Source organism: Peromyscus californicus, unplaced genomic scaffold, assembly GCF_007827085.1.
Source record: "Peromyscus californicus insignis strain IS unplaced genomic scaffold, ASM782708v3 Scaffold_11__1_contigs__length_118956290, whole genome shotgun sequence".
NCBI classification, from domain to species: domain Eukaryota; kingdom Metazoa; phylum Chordata; class Mammalia; order Rodentia; family Cricetidae; genus Peromyscus; species Peromyscus californicus.
In genome coordinates this window covers 53217408-53237491 of record NW_026294402.1, presented here as the reverse complement: position 1 = coordinate 53237491, position 20084 = coordinate 53217408, and the positions used below count along the sequence as shown (strand labels likewise).

The window sequence follows — 20084 nt, the reverse complement described above, 5'->3', positions numbered from 1 at the left end:
ACTGTACAGTAATAATGGGTTTCATCCTCCTGCGGAGGAGTAGGGAGTACTTGTTGGACCTGGGAGGTGGATGGAACTTGAGAGCACACTGTCCGGTGCTGTTCTTCTGTAGGGCAAGGCTTGCCCAGGCGCTGCAATATCGTCCTTTCCCAGGGTTCCATGCTCAGTCTTACCACTTCCCTTCTGGAGAGGAAAGCATTTTGCTGTTCCTTTATCTGGCCCCAGAGGCCTCTGCCCACTCTTCATAACCACTTGAATACTGATCTTAATCGTGCTCCAGGAAGGTGATTGGTCTTGGATTGCACTGGGAAAAGGAAGACCACAGGGTAGAATCTAGCTACCATTCTCCCTCCTGAACCCTGGAGAAGCTTTTAAATTAGACATTTTAAAACTGTATGAACTTATATAGAGTTTTAAAATGAGGGATTATAGCAGTTCTCTGAAAAGTACAGGCTCACACCTGTAATCCTAGCACTTAAGAGGCTGAGGCAGCAGGATTGCTGTGGGTTTGAGGCCAACTTGGCATCCTCTCCTGATACCTGGCTAACTCTCTCATGCTTCTCAACAAAGCTCCTGCTCTCAGCTTCTTATTCATGCTTTTTATTTATTTATTTATTTTGTGTGTGTGTGTGTGTGTGTGTGTGTGTGTGTGTGTGTGTGTGTGTGTGTGTACACATATGAGTGCAGGTGCTCCCAGAGGCCAGAGGCATTTGGGTACCCTAGAGCGAGTTACGGGTGATTGTGAGCCACCTGACGTGGTTCCCAGGAATCCAACTAGAGCCCCCTTTCAGCTTCTGTTCGTACTGACACTCACATTCTTTCTGGTCTTCTCGTTTCCTTTGCTGTTTCTCTTCCTAGCTCTTAGCATTATCTTACGAACTAGACAATTCTTTGCTGTGTTCAGTGTTGTACCCAGGATATTTGATACCCAGAATGGATCATTTTTGACACTTTCTTTCCCCAAGGGATGAAATCATTTTCAGGAATGAATATGAAATTAATTGTGTATTCCTTTATCACGCCAGCTGGAGGTTTTTTAGTTGTGTTATAGTCATGCCAGTTAAGTAACGAGAAAGTGCACGTCACAGTACATGGCAGTAAGAAGCTCGCAGCCATGGCGGCAGTGTGCTTCATTGTTGGCGGCTACTTGAACCCCGATCCCTGGTCACAGGCTGATAGAGTTTACATAATTAGCTGGGCGGTGGTGGCGCACGCCTTTAATTCCAGCACTCGGGAGGCAGAGCCAGGTGAATCTCTGTGAGTTCGAGGCCAGCCTGGGCTACCAAGTGAGTCCCAGGAAAGGCGCAAAACTACACAGAGAAACCCTGTCTCGAAAAACCAAAAAAAAAAAAAAAAAAAAAAAAAAAAAGAGAGAGTTTACATAATTATTTGCTTGGTAACGAATAGAATTATTATTTAGTAAAGCTATAGATCTCTAAAAGCTACAATTTAGGCAACTACTCATAAAATCACATTTCCCCCTCTATTTTTAAAACATTTAGAAAATTAAAAAAAATTTATTTGTGTGTGTGTATGTGTATGCATGTACAACCATGATGTGTACATAGAGGTCAGAGGACAATTTTGTGGAGTCCATTCTCTCCATCCTCTTTTTATCTGGGCTTCAGGGGTCAGACTTTTATGGAAGATTCCTTTACCCCTAAGCTATCTTGATGGCCCAGTAGTTAGTGGTTTTAAAAGAATATATTTTTCTGGGCATGCTGGCTCATACCTGTAATCTCAGCACTTGGAAGGTCGAAGCAGAAGGATTGCTATGGGTTTGAGACCAGCCTGGTCTACAGAATGAGATAAATTTATTTCAGTGTTAAAGATAATGTTCAAATTTAGTAAAATATTGAATTGAAAATTACATTTAACCAAAGATGTTACATCTTACTATTTATATTTCATTTCAGTGTTTTGAATTTTTAAGCACAGAGATAAATACCATAAGGTCCCCTAAAATGAGAATTTGACCATCACTGTGCTGTCTTGGTTCATTGTGAGACAGACTACCTTTCAAATGTAGAAGTGAATAGTGAGTACCACAGAGCTAGAGAGTCTTTGGAAGAGATTTGCAAAATTTTGGAAAAAAATTGTGGGCTAACTGCAAACCTAGAGAAAAAATATATAGAAAAGTTTGGTATATTATGTATACATAAAATTTACATAGATAATAGATGATTTCATCATTTATCATCATAAAACATGAAATCTGTAATTAAAAGGTATAAATGTGGGGGCTGACTAGATGACTCAGAGGTTAAGAGCACTTAGTATTCCTGCAGAAGACCTGAATTCAGTTCCAAGACCCACATCAGGCTTCTTACCAGCTGTAATTACAGCTCCAGGAGGTCTGACACCCTCTCCTGGCATCTGTGGGCATGCACACATGGATGGCAAACACACATAAGTACAAAAATGTATATGAGAAACTTTCTAAAAAGTAACAAACTTAATTAAAATGTAAACAGTATACATGACACTGCCCATGATGGAGAGAAGCATAAGGAGCTGCCTGAAATCAGAACAGTCTAAAATGAACTGCATTGTGTCCCGGACTGCTGTGACTCCACAGCTCCCTCCTGCTGCTCTGTGGTGAGCTCAGGTAGCGCCAGCATCCACTTTAAACACAGTGTGATGCTGATCATCTCAGTGTGAGCAGTCCATCTGTCAGGAAATTGTCTATCACAATAAAAGTGATATGTCAGTTCCCACACATTTTTCACATGAGAAATAGGATTTTCTCAGTAAAAAGTGATTTCTCAGGTTGTCCCACATAAACAGCTATGTGTGGCTTACAAAATATGTGTTATCTAACTGTTGATGTCATGGGAAAGGCTTCTGGTCAACACAGGCTGGCAGAAGTTAAGTTTGAAGGACTTGGAAATTACAGGCAGAGTTTAGTCAGCAGCCGAGAGCAGGACTCAGAGGGGCCTGAGCAGCTCCACACCAGCACAATCACCTTCGCCTCTCCTGAGACCCAGTAGCTGTTCTTGGCAGGGCTACATCAAGCTTGGTTCTGTATGCAGAGCAAGAAGCAGTGGTCTCACAGCAGCTGAGCCTGTGTGCAGAGACAAGCAGGCTACGGGGAATGGTAAAATGGTTCCGTGTGAGAAATGGATATGGTTTCATCAATAGGAAGGATACCGAGGGAGATGTATTTGTACACCAAGCTGCCATGAAGAGTAGCCCCAGGAAGTACCTTTACAGCATAGGAGATGCAGAGGATGGAGTGTGATATTGCTGGGGGAAAAACAGTATGGAAGCAGCAAATGAGACAGGCCCTGATGGAGCTCTAGTTGGTGACAATGAACTTGCACCAGACCATGGCCATTGCAATGCTATCTATACATGCAAAGGGGTGTTCTACATAGTTACTGGCAGGATTACCAGATATAGAAAAAAGAAGGACTCAGTGCATTTTCAAGGCCAGGCCAACAACTTTACCCTTCTTTAAGTAAAATCCCACCTTGCCAACCCTGGGAGTGTTGATCATAGTATTGCAACCCTCTTGTGAAGGCAAAGTGAGGGAGGCTCCTGATGAGCACAGGACAGGGGTCCTCTAGGGGCACTCCGCACCAAAAAGGGATAGGCCCAGAGGACAGCAGCAGAGAGGTTAAAGGAAGTGTAGACAGAAGGCACCTCTGACTTCCCTTAACCCTCATTCAAAGGCTAACAGCATTTAGGGCTTAGACCAACAAAGGATACATTTATCCCGGATGTGGATAAGAATTGATGACTCATAGTAGTAATAAAACCAGGTGGATTACTCAGTTTGAGTATTTGTCAATTCCCTATAGACAAAACCCTCCCTGTTGCCTACCCCTGGAATGGACTGCTCCCCTACCTACCCTTAGCACGTCTCGAGTTACACTCCTTTGTCTCTGTTTGTCCACTTGCTGTACAGGTCTATGCCACAGAGCACCATGAGGGCAGGTGCTTGTTTTGTTCAGTGATGTTCCCCATCTTGAATAATGCTTGGCATCTAAGGGATTTTTAGCAAATATCTGTTAAATGAAGAGATGAATGAATGAAGCTTAAGGTCAGGGGCTTTCCTGATTTTTTTCTTTCCCAATAATTTATAAGAAGGGTCTGTATGTGGTGAGTACCTTGTTAATGTTAACTGGTTTATTTAAATGCTTAGATGGTGACCAGAGAGATGGTTCAATGGATAAGTGTCTCCTGCTCTTGCAGAGGTTTGGTTCCCAGCATTCACATGGTGGCTCACAACCACGTGTAATTGTAGTTTCAAGGGATCCAACACTCTCTTCTGACCATCATGTGATCATGCACACATGTGCATGTATTTACACTCATGTATACATACCTACCCATAAAATAAATATTTAAAAACATTTAAATGCTTGATACATGTTCCATGTACTTTAGACTCTTACGTGTCTGTGTGAATTTTAAAATTAGTGGAATGTCTACAAAATTAGGAATTAATTTTTAAATATTTATTATTATGTGTGTTGTGTGTATATGTGTGAGAGTACTATCCTGTGCACACCACAGCACATGAATAGAGGTCAAAGGACAATTTTGGGGAGGAGTGGGTTCTCTCCATCTACCTTTACATGTGTCCGGGGATCAAACTCAGATCATCAGGCTTGAGCAGCAAGTGCTTTTACCTGCTGAGCACTTCCCAGGCTCAGACTTTTCATTTGGATTGGCTAGATCAGTCTGGGAAGACCTGTCCTATTCCGGTTTCCTATCGTGGTTGTAACAAACTCCCACAAAACAGCATAATATGGCTTATAGCTCTGCAGGTCAGAAATCTAAAAGTGATATTTTATGGAGCTAGATTTAATGTGAGGAAGACTGAATTCTGTGTGGAGGCTCCAGGAAGGATCCATATTTTGCCTGCACTCTGTGCCTGGCTTCTACCTCCACAGCAGTAGTCACAATATCCTTCCTCTGGCTGGCACCCTCTTTCCCTCAATGACAGGCGCGATTGCACTGGCCCACTTGGATAATCCAGGATAATCTCCCTATCTCAAGGTACTTAATCACATTAGCAAAGTCCCTTTTGCTGTGTGAGATAACATTCACAGGTTCTAGGCATTAGGACATGGACACCTTTAGCTATTAGCCTGCCTACCAGCCTTTTAATAATACTAAATCTTTCTATCCATGAGGAAAGCTCTCTCCATGTATTTATGATTTAAGTTTATCTCAACTTGTAATGTGCCATTCTTTCACAGATTTTGCCATTTATCCCTAAGTGGTTTATATTTTTGATGATATTATAAAGTTTGGTGCTTTTAAAACCAAATTCCAGTTTTTTACTTAGCACATTAGTTACTTTCCTTCTTTCTGTGACCGACCACCTGACAAGAACCAATTCAAGGGATGGAGGCCTTATTCTGACTACAGTTGAAGGGGCTACACAGTTCCCCTGGGAACTGGGGCTGGGGCTGGGGGGGCATGCTGGCAAGAGCCCCAAGTGGCTGGGCACTTAGTGTCCACAGTGAGGAACCAGAAAACACATGAGAAGTGGGTCTGGGCTACTAAACTCAAGGCCTATTCCTAGTGACCTGTTTCTTCCAGCAGCACCAGCTAGAGACCAAATATTCAAATGAATGTGCCTGTGGGAAACAGTGTACATCCAAACCACAGCAACTGGTGTGCATATAAATATAATTTGTTTTCATATGTTATCTTGGTAAGTGCAACCTTTCAAAATCCACTTATTCTGTTAAAGTCGATTGGATTTTCTGCATAGACTATCATTGTCTGTGATTAAATGTGGTTTTAATTTTCCTTTACGGTCTGAGTGCTTTTTGTTTCTTCTCTTTCACAACAATTACACCTCCCTAGTAAAGAACGTGGACTAATGAGTGCATTGCTCCTCTTGTTTCTTAGGTAATGCTGTTACCAGGAAGTGCCATATTAACTGTCAGCTTCATACAGATGCCCTGTCATCTGGAAAGTTCCATCTAGTTTTTAGTTTTCTGGATTTTTAAAATCAGGACCAGGTGATGGGGTTTGCTCCATGCTTCTCTGCAGGCTCAGTTACTGACCACACAGCTTTGTGTCGTGTTAGCTTGGTGTAGGACATGGAGTTCAGACTACTTCATTTCTCTTTTAGTTTCTTATTTTGTTCAGGTGCTCTTTAGTTCTAAAATATTTGAGCAGTTTTTCAGCACCTGTTACTATTTTTTTTTTTTTTTTTACTTAACTGTGCCCGGAGAATATTCTTTGATTTGTTTTTCATGAACATATATCCATTTAATGGGATATAGTGTGATGCTTTGGTAAATATACATGATAAAATCAATCAGGGTATTTATTATATCAGTGCAAACATTTATCAGTTCTTTTTAGTGAGAACTTAAATTTAAATCCCTTCTTGTAGATATTGAAAATTTCAATACAGTATTAACTGTAGTCACTTTGTCCTTGCCCTGTCTTGCCGGGGGTTGAGCCCAGGACCCAGCACATGCCGGGTGAGTATTCCACCGCTGAGCTACATCCCCAAGAACTTAGTTCTTTTTCGAGGTTGGCTAGTGTTTCCTTGTGTATATAACCACATTTTCTTCATCCATTCACCCCTGGTGAACAGCCAGGCTGCCATGAAGAGTGTTGCTGTGAACAGGAATGAGCGCCATCTCTTTGACAAGACTGATTTCCTTTCCTTTGGGTGTGTACCCAGTCGTGGGATTGCTGGATCATTGCTGGAGTTCTAATTTTAGTTCTTTGAGGAACCTGCTCACTTTTTCTGACAACGAATGCACTTACTCACATTTGCACCAAAAGGATGTTTCCTTCTCCTCATCTCCAGCAGCTTTGTTCTTTGGTCATAGCCGTTCTTTTTCTTTCTTTTTTGTACTTATTTATTTGTTTGTTTTTACATCCTGACCAAAGTTTCCCTCCTCTCCTACATTTCTCTTTAGAAAAGGGCAGGCGGGCCTTCCGTGGCTATCAACCAGTCGTTGGTATCAAGTTACAGTGAGACCAGGTACTTCCTCTTCTACTAAGGCTGGACGAGGTGACCAGGTGTGAGGAAAGGGTCCCCAAAGCAGCCCACTCCCACTGTTAGGAGTCCCACAAGAAGGCCAGGCTACACAACTGTCACATATGCAGACAGCCCTGGTCGGTCCCAGGCAGGCTCGCTGCTTGTCGGATGAGAGCCACTCTTGTTTGGGGATACCTCTCTGGTAGTGACTTGATTTCCCTGACAATGAATGGACTTCCTGTACATACTTCCTGTTTGCCATGTGTGTCTTTTGAGAAATGTTTATCCAAGACTTCTGCCCACTTTTATACTGAATTTGTTATTTTGTATCTGCTGTTGATTGAATTTCTGTGTACTCTGCATAACTGACCACTGGTCAGATGTGCTCTTTGCAAACGGTTCCCTCTAGTCTGTAGACTAATAGTTATGTAGTTACATTTGCCTATCCTGCTTTTGTTGTCTGTGCTTGTAGGTCCTTATTCTAGAACTCTTTGTTCTCGTGAGTGTGTGTGTGTGTGTGTGTGTGTGTGTGTGTGTGAGAGAGAGAGAGAGAGAGAGAGAGAGAGAGAGAGAGAGAGAGAGAGAGAGAGATTGTATGTACATGTTTGGTGTGTACCTGGTATTTGTGTGACTAGGCTAAAATGTGTGGTGTGTACCTGGTATTTGTGTGACTAGGCTAACATGTGTGGTGTGTACCTGGTATTTATGTGACTAGGCTAACATGTGTGGTGTATAACTGGTATTTGTGTGACTAGGCTAACGTGTGGTGTATAACTGGTATTTGTGTGACTAGGCTAACAGCCTGCAAGTTCTGTCACTTGCAGCACTGAGGTTATAGTTGTGTGCTCAGCTATGCGTGGTTTTTATGTGGGTTCTGGGGATTTGAACCCATGTCCTCATACTCACACAGCAAATGCTCTTATCCACTGAACCATCTACTCAGCCCCTTAGAACATCTCTTATGTTTTTCTCTTAGTAGTTTCATAGTTGTAGGTTTTATATTTAAGACTTTAATCCATGTTGTATGCCTTCTTTTTTTAGTAAAGTTTTATTTTTCCATCAGTGCCATTGACTAGACTTGTTAATATGTCTTTTCTGGCAGCTAGGGCATCTCTACCGTTGTGGATAGTGAGCACTGACTGTCTACTGGAGGGACTATCCTTTCCCTGGAGTGCTGCTGGTAGTATAGTTAAACCCATTGACTGTAAGTGCGCAGGCTTCTTCCTATGTTCTTGTACTTCCCCCTTGGCCTGTGTCTGTTTGGTGCCACCACGCTGTGTGTGTCACTGTGGCTGTGAGGTAGGTAGTATGATGCTGCTAGCTTGGTTCTTTGTACTTCGGGTTAGTGTGTTTGATGTGGACTGCACTGCATCTGGGGGTGTTTAGGTAGCATGGACACTTAGACAACATTAATGCTCCCGGTGCGTGAACATGGGATGCTTTTGCACTGGTTTATGCGTCTTTAGCTCCGTTCACCAGTGCTTCCTAGTTTTCAGTGGAATTCTTCCATTCCCTTGTTTAAACATACTCCCAAACAGTCTGTTTTTCTAGCTATTTAAGTGGATTGTTTTCTTTATTCCATGTTTGGTTTGTTGTTAGTGTATAGAAATATTACTAATTTTTATGAACTAATTTTGCATCATAACTTTATTGTACATATTAATTCTAACAGTTTTGGTGAAGTCTAAACTTATAAAATCATATTCTATGGCCCAGAATGGTTTGTCTTGGTGAATGTTCCATACATTCTTAAAGAGTGTATTTTGTGCTGATGTTGGGGTACTGTAGAGTGTGAGGTACTAAATGTCAGTCAGGCCGTGTTGGTTGGGGTGTCTTCCAGTCTACTATATACTTGGTAATTTCTATGAACTTTTTTTAATAACATAATTCTTTACTGATTCTTTGGTAATTTCACATCATGTACCCCAATCTTGCTTACCTCCCAGTACCTCCATATCCAACCCTCATCCCTACAGCTCTTCCCCAAAAGAATCCCCCCCAAAAAAGTTAATTCAAAACAAAACAAAAAAACCCTACTTCAGTCCTCCATCTTTCCCATCTCTCCAACACCTCTTCATCCATCCTAGTGGCATTGGGAGCTGTGGGGTGTCACACCGTACACCCTTTTGTCCACTAGCCTCACCCACAAATGTCCATTGCAATGAGTCATTGGTCTGGCTCAAGGCCTCTGGCCCCTGTTACACCATTATCACTGAAATTCCTCTTGGATATCTTGCCATTGCCCCAAGTCATGAAGGTCCTGCGGGTATTATTCCTCAGGACCATTCCTTTCAGGAGCTCCAGAATTCATAGGTGGAGTAAATGTTGGGTAGGCCAATCTAAGGCCCGGATTGTGGGCCTGGGTGATAGCTGAGCTGGTCATTCCAGGACACTGGGACTGCCCCCCTCCAGCAAAGGGGCAGAGCCAACTCTCCTACACCCATACCATCAGAGCCACTCTCCCACACCTGTGATGATGGGTGGGACCACCTCTCCCACTGCAGTGTCCATCGAGGGCCAGAGCCAGCTATCCTGGGGCCAGTGAAGGGTGGGACTGGCTCAGCATGGCACTCAGATATCAATACATATGGTTCCTATGGCCACCTGTGGTAGGTACCACAGGCCATGGACATCAATGCAAACTCCAGTTGCAGCAGGACCATGGACCCAGACATGGCCCTTAGCAGCAGCTTGGGCCTGGATGTCACCATGGCCCAGGTAGCAACACGGGTCACCAGTATGGCCCTAGTGGCCGCATGGCCCTTGGACACCCACATGGTCTCAGGTGGCTGACCAGACCCTGGGCATCCTTGTGGCCTTTGGTGGCAACATGGGTCATAGATGTCAACACAGATCCTGGCTGTGGTAGGACCACTGACCCAGACATTGGCCCAGATGTTTTCCCTGGCTCCAGGTGGCAAGCAGGCCACCAACATCAGCCTGTTCCTCACCACCCTCGCTTCTTCAGTTCCACCCCTTTCCACAGCACACGAACCATCTGCTTCTTTTCTCTCCCATTTCTCCACCATATATTTGCTCATCATAGTGGGACCTACCCACCTACCACAGTCCTACCACAAGGACTGTGAGAATCCAGGCTGGCCTATGGGTATCTTTCACCAGCGTGGGCCAAGCAGCCCTACAGACTTGTTTATTAGTTATTGAAAGTAGAGTATTGAAATATAGCTTGATATAATCATAGACTTGTTTAGTTCTTTCTTATTGCTTCATGCATTTTTAGCTGTTATTGAAAGCATAGGTATTTAGGATGATTATGTTTCTTGATTAATTGACTACTTATCAATATTAAATGATCTTTATATATTTTTAATATTCTAATCAGATATTATTGTAATCATTGCAACTTTCTTGTGGCTAGCATTAGTATAGGATGTTTTCATCAACCCCCACCCCTCAAGGCTCAGGGATCTATACAAAAAAGGAGGCAGAAAAATTATAAGAGCCAGTGGTGATGGATGATTGAAAGTCAACAGTGTCTTCCAGACATAACATGAGTGATGCACATATGAACTCACAGAGACTGTGGCAACACACACAAAACCTGCACAGGTACCAGCCAGGTAGGGGAGTGGGCATGGAGTTCCACCCCTTTATCAAGAAACTATCGGCTGGCAGAGGGAAAATCAGTTTTCTCCAGTAGAGTTTCATTGTGTCTATCAACCAACCGTACTTCAGGAAAGATCCCATATCCAGGAATAGTTAGTTGGCCAACACAAAACAAACTCAATGCTTGCTGGTTTTGTGGCCTTTTTGTTTCATTTTGCTTTGTTTTGACTTTTTTGTCGTCTGCACCCACCCACCCAGACAGGGTTTCTCTGTGTAGCTCTGGCTGTGTGGGAACTCACTCTGTAGACCAGGCTAGCCTCAAACTCAGAGATCCACCTGCCTCTGCCTCTTGAGTGCTGGGATTAAAGGCTTGCACGACATCACCTGGCCTTTTTGATGTTTTTGTCTTAGTGGTCTGTGCTGGATAGTTTTATGTCAACTTGACACAAACTAAAGTCATCAGAGAGGAGGGAACGAAAATGCTCCATAAATTGGGCTGTAGGCAAGCCTGTAGGGCATTTTCTTAATTAGTGATTGATGGAGGAGGACCCAGACCTTTGTGGGTGGTGCCATCCTTGGGCTGGTGGTCCTAGGTTCTATTAGAAAGCAGGCTAAGAAAGCCACGAGGAGCATGCCAGTAAGCTGCATCTCTTCATGGTCTTTGCATCAGCTCCTGCCTCCAGGTTCCTGCCCTGCTTGAGTTCCTGTCTTGATAATGAGCAGTGATATAGAAGTGTAAGTGAAATTAACCCTTTCCTCTCCAAGTTGCTTTTGGTCATGGTATTTCATCACATCAATAATAGCCCCAACTAAGACCAGTTGGTACCAGGATCATGACAGACCTGACCATGTTATTTTGGGGAGGATTGTGGAAGGACTTTGGAGCTTTGGGCTAGAAAAACCATGGACTGGTCAATGTTTGATGAGCTTTTCTGTGGGAACTTGGAAGATAAGAACATTGAAAGCAATGCAAATGATGGAGGCCTGGCTTGTGGAGTTCTAGAGCTGTGGCTCTCAACTTTTCTAATGCTGAGACCCTTCTGTACAATTCCTCATGCTATGGTGGCCCCCAACCATAAAACTATTTTCGTTTCTCCTCCTTAACTGTAATTTTGCTACTGTTATGAATCATAATTGTAGTGTCTGTGTTTTCCAGTGGTCTTAGGCGACCCCTGTGAAAGGGCCGTTTGGCCCCAGAGGGGTCATGATCCAGGTTGAGAACTGCTGTGCTAGAGGGCCATTGAGAGTAATTTAAAGACTCAGTCAGGGCTGTTTCCTAATTTGGTGAGAATCTGTGGTTTTGTTCAGCTGGGGCTGAAGAATCAGCTGTGTTTAACAAGAGATCAGAACCACTGAAGTAAAACCTTTGCTTTACTGGGACAATTTGATGCTAGTCAGCTGGAGCTGAGAAATTAGTAGAGATTAAGAAAAGGTAAGCATTGAGGTGAAATCTTCTGGGAAGTGTTTCTTCAGAGGCACACCAAGTTGTACCTCACACTGGCAGCCAAACTTGGTATACATAAGAGTTACCCAGGTGGAACTGGTTTTGAAGGCATGAAGAGGGCATGAAAAGCAGCTGAGGCTTGGCACTATGAGAGGCCAGGAGAGGCCATTGGAGAAAGTGCAGCCTCAGTAGCAGATGAAGCCCTAGGATTTTGGGGCCATGGAGAAGAACTGAGGCTTGGCACCATGAAGAGAGCCCAGGAGAGGCTATTGGTGAAAGTGCTACCCAGTTGCAGCAGAGACCCCAGCATTTTGGAGATGTCAGAACTATGGGACAGCCACCAAGAACAGCAGCGATGGTAGAGTGGAGCCGACTGAGGCCTAGAAGACAGGCTGTGTGTGCTGCAGAGGGCAGAGCTGGAGAAGTGACCCAGGCCTCTTGGGGGGAGTCCTGAAGATATGAGTAGATCCCAGACATTAGACATGGAGTCATTTACACTTTGGAGTTTGGTTTTGCTTTGATCTGATTGTGGCTGTGTCCTGGTACTTCTCTCTTGAAGTAAGGAAGTATTTAATTTTTTGTTTGTTTGTTTTGTTTTGTTTACAGGAGCTCACAGTTGAGAGATTTTTGGGGGTGCGCGGTTTGAGACAAAGTTTCTCTGTGTAGCTTTGGAGCCTTTTCTGGAACTCACTCTGTAGCCCAGGCTGGCCTGGAACTCACAGAGATCCGCCTGCCTCTCGAGTGCCGGGATTAAGAGCGTGTGCCACCACCGCCCGGCTTGAGAGACTAAATTTTTTAAGAAATTTTGGGTTTTAAAAGAGACTTTGGATTTTTAAAGAGACTGAATTTTAAAGTGTTTTATTTGTCAAGACTGTGGGAGTTAAGTTTGTAAAACATTTTATATTGTGATGTTGATAGTAATGTGTGATCTCGGAAATGAACAAGAAAGGAAAGGTGGTTTATCAGTAATGTGTGTGTGTCAGGTTGACAAGGGGTCAGTTGTTCTGGATGGTTTATGTCAACTTGACACAAGCTAAAGTCATCTCAGAGGAGAAAACCTCAATTAAGAAACTGCCTTCATTTGGACTTGAGTTTTGTGCATGGTGACAGATATGGATCTATTTGTAATCTTTTACATATTGACATCCAGTTATGCCAGCACCAGTTGTTGAGGATACTTTTTTTTTTCCATTGTATAGTTTTGGCTTCTTTGTCAAATATCAGGTGTTCATATGTGCGTGGATTAATGTCAGGGTCTTCAATTCGATTCCATTGGTCTGTATGTCGGTTTTTATACCAGTACCAAGCTGTTTTTATTACTGTAGCTCTATAGTAGAGCTTGGGGTCAGGGATGGTGATGCCTCCAGAGGTTGCTTTATTATACAACCTAGATGCCCATCAGTTGAAGAATGGATTAAGAAAATGTGGCACATATACACAATGGAGTACTACTCAGCAGAGAAAAACAATGACAGCATGAAATTTACAGGCAAATGGATGGAACTAGAAAATATCCTGAGTGAGGTAACCCAAACCCAGAAGGACAAACATGGTGTACTCACTCATAAGTGGATTCTAGATATAAAGCAAAGAACAATCAGACTGCAACCCACAGAACCAGGGAGGCTACATAGCAGGGGGGACCCTAGGAAGACTGTGGCTTATAATAAGTTTTGGTTTTACTCAATCGCTGGGCAAGCCTCAGTGAAACATTTCACTATTAGGATAAGAATTTGTACTGTATCAAGCTGATAATAGAAAAAATAAAAAAAAATGAAAACTACCTCCATTAGATGGGGCTGTAGGCAAGCCTGAAGGGTATTTTCTTAATTAGTGATTGAGAAGGGAAGGCCCAGGCCATTGTGGGTGGTGCCATCCCTGAGCTGGTGGTCCTGGGTTCTATAACAAAGCAGAAATCCACAGCCAAACACTAGGTAGAGCCAGGGGAACCCCTACAGAAGAGGGGGAGAAAAGATTGTAGGAGCCAGAGGGATCAAGGACACCATGAGAACATGGCCCACAGAATCAATTAAGTAGGGCTCATAGGGGCTCACAGACACTGACGACCATAACAGATCCTGTACGGGTTTGAGCTAGGTCCTCTACATAATACGTTGTGGTTATGTAGCTTGGTGTTCTTGTGGGGCTCCTAACAGTGAGAACAGGGAGTCTGACTCTTTTGCCTGTGCTTGGGACCCTTTTTTTCCTACTGGGTTGCTTCTTCCAGCCTTGATATGTGCCTAGTTTTATTGTAATCTGTTAGGCCATGTTCGGTTGATCCCTTGGAGACCTGCTTTTTTTTTTTTTTTTTTTTTTTAAGGAGATAGGAGGAGTGGATCTGGGAGAGAGGGGAGATGGGGAGGAGCACTGGGAGGAGTGGATCTGGGGGAGGGGGGAGGAGCACTGGGAGGAGTGGATCTGGGGGAGGGGGGAGGAGCACTGGGAGGAGTGGATCTGGGGGAGAGGGGAGGGGGAGGAGCACTGGGAGGAATGGAGGGAGGAGAAACTGTGGTCAGGATGTGATGTATGAGAGAATTTTAAAAAAGAAAAGAAAAGCTGAGAAAGCCATGAGAGCAAGCCGGTAAAGCAGGACCCCTCCCTGGCTTCTTCATCATCTCCCGCTTCCAGGTTCATGCCCTGACTTCCTTGATGACGAACAATGATTTGGAAGTGTAAGCCAGACAAACCCTCTCTTCCTCAAGTTGCTTTTGGTTATGATGTTTATCACAGCAATAGTAACTCTGAATAAGACATGATCTTTTGCTTGTTTGATTTTTTTTTTTTTTTGTGTGTGTGTGTGTGTGTGTGTTGTTTTTTGAAAGAGAACAAGGAAAACAAAGTTGATTAAGTAGGGAGATGGGAGGGATTTGGGTGGAATTGAAGAAGAGGAAAACGTGATCAACATATATCGTATAAAAAGAGTATTTTTAATATAATCTAACAGCTTCTGCCTTTAATTGGAATGTTTGAATCATTTACATTTATTGTGGTTATTGATAGAGTTAAATTTGTCATTTGCTATTTGTTATGTACTTATTTATTTATTTGGCCCATCCATTCCTTATTTTTTTTAAATATTTTTGGAGATAGGTTCTCACTGTATAGCCCTTGGTTGACCTCAACTAAGTGAGTAGTCCAGGCTGGCTTCAGACTCCCGGAGATCTGTGTGTCTCTGCCTCCCAAGAGCTGGGATTAAAGACACGCACCACTACTTCTGGCTTACATTTAAATTTTATTTTTACTACATTTATTGATGTGCATGATGAGCTGGAGGCACTCGGGAGGTTGTACCACATTGTGTGGTACCAGATACCTTGTAGGAGTCAATTCTCTTTTCGCCATGTGGGTTCTGGGCATTGAACTTGGGTGTCTTCCATCTTGGCTGCAAGTGTCTTTACCTACTGAGCCATCCCATAGTCTTCTTTTTTCTCCTTAGTCTTCCTTCATTTGGAATTAGTATTCTTTGTAATGTCAGTTATTAGCTTTTAATGACTTGTGAATAAGGAATTCCGATGTAATCACCCAGGTGATTACTATTTCCAGTATTCCCATTTTCATCTGATCTCATTGTTCTGCCCGAAGGATGGCCGTTAACATTTTCCCCCCTAGTGCAGTTCTAATGATGAATTCTTTCTGAAAACATTTTTGTTTCCTTTGAAAGTGGTGCATTTTAATATGGTACTTTCTTTGGGAATTTCAAACTCGTTTTTTCAGTGAAAAAGATGCTGTATATGTGCTAAGTTTCAGGCAAATCCTAGACATTAGGATATATAAGATACTTAGCAGTGATGCATCTCAGTCTTCCTGGAGGATAAAACTTGCTCCGGGTAGACATCTAACAATAAGTAACAATAGAATAGTTTTTAAAAATGCAGCAAGAGCTATGGAGATAAATCTGGGAAGGGGGATGGAGTGGGGGGAGCACTGAAGCGGAGAAGAGAGCATGCAGGAGTCCAGGAGAGATCTCCAGCTAGCACAACCCTGAAAACATGGAGGGCTGTAATTCTAAACATGCACAACAGGTAGGGGCAGAGAGCAGACAGAAGCAGAGAGGCAGTGAGGGTTTGGAATGGGGGAGTAACTAAAGGCCTTTGAGCTAGAAATTCAAAAATTGATTATTTACAGGATCGCCCTGGCTACTTTCCTGGATGGAAATAAACTGTATTGGAGAAGGAAGCAAGAGCAGAAATGAAGCCAGTCAGGAGGCTGTTAGAGTAGTGGAGCTGGCAGTGATGAGGACAGACAGCCAGACCTGAGAAGAATTGTCTGCTTCTGGGTGTTTTGACATGGAGGATTTACTGATGGATTGGATTTGGATATTCGCAAAAGGAGCGGTGGGTGATTATGTGGTTTTCCCCTGAAGAACTGGAAGGATAATATGTTTTATGAGGCAGGAAAACTGGGAGTCAGAGTGCATCATGTAATGTAGTGAGAAGGTAAATTTGAGGTGTCTGTGACACTTTTGTATAGAGATGTTGCCTGGGCAATTGTAGGCAATAAGTTGGGAGCAGAGAGAAATCTACACAGACTCTTCCAGCAGACCATAGTCATCACTTGAAAAAGTAGTTTAGAAGGAAATGGCATCTTTAAAATGAACATTCCTATCTAACAAGAGACTAACAAGAGTGTTCATAAGTGTACTTTGCACAAAAACTATGCTTGGGGGAAAAATCACTAATAGAAATGCAAAAAAAAAATGATGGCATAGTTGTAGAGTGATATTCTACAGTAATGAAAATGTGTGTATATGTCTACTCACTGCCATGTCCCTGTGTGCACATACAGCAACATTGATGAAGCCAAACATAAAAACTATGCAAATTGGGGCTCAGGAGATGGCTTAGTAGTTAAGAGCACTTACTACTCTTCCAGAGGACCCAAGTCCACACCCCAGCGTCCACATTAGGTAGCATACAGTTGCCTGTAACTCGAGCTCCAGGGGAACTGGACAGGGTTTACAATATCCCTCTTGACATCTGAAATATTTGCTTTTGAAGTGTGGGATTTAAAATGAATTAGAACTCAGGAAATTGTGAATTTAATTATATAACTGAAATTCTGAAACCTACATAAGAAACTGTAAAGTAGAAATTGCAAGACCTTATAGAAAGAAATATTCCTAGCTAGAGTTATTTGTATGTTAATTATTTAATCTTGAAGCAGTAAAGTTTGCTATACAAAGTTGTTTACAGTGTTATTTGTTTTTTAATCATTCAGTCTCTTAAGACCTGATTGATTCTCTCTCTTAGGTGTGTTTGATCATGTCTTCCCTGATACTTTGGTTTAAGTGCCTCAGTTTTCTCTCCATAACTCAGAAGTATGGAAAAGTATACCAAGTAAATCTAACAAAATAATCTACAGTGGGGATAAATCCAAGGCCTTTTATTTAGGCTCAAGATGGGGAAAGGGAGAATGGGATTCACCAACATAAGGTGGTGATTTCAGATCACACTCTGCAGTGGGACTACCCCTGAAAGGTTAAGGTAGGCAGAACTGCTGAGGCCCCAGGGATCACCAGCTCACACCCAGAGGCTGTGGTAGCTGTACCTGCGGCCCCCTGCTGTAAATGGCACTGACACATGGGAGGTCAGGAGAGGAAGGCAGCTGCTTTGCAGTGTGCTGAAAGTGATTACCTGGCTGAGGACGTGCCGCTCTGAGGTCTCGCAGATTCTGGAAAGAATCATCTTCATTTTGTAGGAGGGAAATTTAGACTCTTAGAAGAGATGATTTATTAAAATACAACTGAAAAGGTATGGCTTAGGACCCATCTTTCTTTATTAATCTGGTCGTCTTTGTATTTGGAAATACTGGTTTTTTTTTTTTAACTTTATTTTTTAAAAGCATATCTTACACACACACACACACACACACACACACACACACACACACACACGAACACACATGAAGGAAGCCTGAAACTATAAGAGAAAGCCACAGAGTAAATGAAAAAGAAGGTTCAGAGATGAACACCAAGGTGAGAAAGCAGTCTGTTATCAGAACTGGTTTTATGTGTATCATAGAAATACCTCTCATGTTTTTCTCTCTTCTTCAAGGTCTTTGAGCCGAGTGAAGAGTCTGGGTCTCTTGTTCTCACCATCGTTGTATCAGGTCACTTCTTCATTTCCCAAGGGCAGACACTACTGGTAGGTTAAGGTGCTCATAGTTCAATCTGCACTTTATTTCTTCATGTTTGTAGCTTTATGTCATTGTTTTGTGCCTTCAAGCTTCTTCAGTCTTACTAAAATCCCTTAAGTTCAGCCAACCAAGGGTTTTCTAGCATGTTTTAACAGTGGGAAATCCAGAAACATACTGATTATTCCCTGCCTTGAAGGAGTTTTGGATCTAGTGACCAAAGTAGATCAAAGGATTGTCATTAACCAGTGTGATAAAGGATTCTTTTTTGTTTTGTTTTGGTTTTGGTTTGGTTTTTCGAGACAGGCTTGCTCTGTGTAACAGCCCTAGCTGTCCTGGAACTCACTATGTAGACCAGGCTGGCTTCAAACTCCCAGAGATCCGCCTGCCTCTGCCTCCCAAGTGCTGGAATTAAAGGTGTGTGCCACCACTGCCTGACGATAAAGGATTCTTAATTGGAAAGACTGAATGAAGATAGACTAGCTTGGAGAGAAGACTGTGGAGGCTTTTCCAGGTAGAGAAAAGAACAGAGTCAAACAACAAAAAGAAAACAAAGCATGGTATGATTAATTTATAGGATGCTGGCTTTCTAAAGAAGTATTCATGTTGTTATTTGTTTTTGCTCTCCTGGGGGCCTGCCACCTTCCTCCCAAATAAATCACACACAGAGAGGCTTATTCTTAATTTTAAATGCTCAGCCTTAGCTTGGCTTGTTTCTTGTCAGCTTCTTTCTTTCTTTTTTTAGGGGGTGGTGTTCAGTTGTCAGCTTTTCTTAACTTTAAATTATCCCATTTATCTTTGCCTCTGGGTTTTTATCTTTCTCTATTTCTGTATACCTTTCTTTCTTACTCTGTTGCTGGTTGGGTAGGTGGGTGGCTGACCCCTGATGTCCTCTTCTCCTTGTTCTCTTGCTCCTTCTATTAATTCTTTCTGTCTACCAGCCCCACCTATCTTTCTCCTGCTTCACTATTGGCTGTTCAGCTATTTATTAGAACATCAGGTGTTTTAGACAGGGGAAGTATCTCAGCTTCACAGAGATAAACAAATGGAACAAAAGTAACACACCTTAAAATAATATTCCCCAATACACTTGTCCTTTCTACTCTGAGTATGTATGCATTTTCAGAAATTATAAAATAAAAGCAAACAGGCTGGGGCAGTGTCACATGCATGAAATTCCTGTGTTCAGGAGGCAGAGGCAGGAGAATTACTGTAGGTTGGAGGGCAGCCTGAGGCTGGTCTACAGCGATACCAATGAGAACAAAGAGAGGGAGGGGAATCATCCAGTCCCTTACCACTTTTCTGGTAAGTTCAGGTTCTTATAAACAGTATGAATAAAGAGAAGATAATTAACTCTTTTTTTTTTTTTTTTTTTGGTTTTTTCGAGACAGGGTTTCTCTGTGTAGCTTTGCGCCTTTCCTGGATCTCGCTCTGTAGACCAGGCTGGCCTCGAACTCACAGAGATCCGCCTGCCTCTGCCTCCCGTGTGCTGGGAGATAATTAACTCTTAATCTGATCAAAGAAATTGTTTTAGAGAAGGTTATGTGTGATTATTACATTATTTCCTGGGCATAGTATCTATACAGATGTCATAAATTCACATAACAAGTGTTTACATGGGTATAATTTAGTCATTTAACAAATATTTATTCAGCAGTTAGTTTACTTTTTTGTTGTTGTTGGAGGAGGCTGGGAATATCAGCACACAGCATAGGCGAAATCCTGTCACTGGAGTACCACTCTAGTGAGGAGAAACACAATAAGTAAGCAGACCAAGTGTATTTAAGGACCATAACTTCTGCGTACTCGCTTCTAAGTCCTGTTATAATACAATGACAGGATCCCACATATGTGTGTTGGAATGGTTCATTTTTTCCACTTAAATGAAGCACAGTGTCATCAGTGAATGTGAGGAGATCTGCAAAGCTAGCTTTGCCTTCTTTGTGCCTTTAAAAGTCACACAGCATGTGTAGCTCT

At 42.6% G+C, this 20084-nt stretch overlaps 1 protein-coding gene across 1 annotated transcript in view; it reads left to right on the top strand.

Moving 5' to 3' along the window:
* The window catches only part of Rec114 (REC114 meiotic recombination protein), a 108262-nt gene that overhangs the window by 14030 nt on the left and 74148 nt on the right, over positions 1-20084 (top strand). Inside the window, exon 2 of the mRNA XM_052762231.1 lies at positions 18029-18118. Within this exon, the coding sequence (XP_052618191.1) occupies positions 18029-18118 (90 nt within the window). The remainder of the gene's footprint in view (positions 1-18028; positions 18119-20084) is intronic.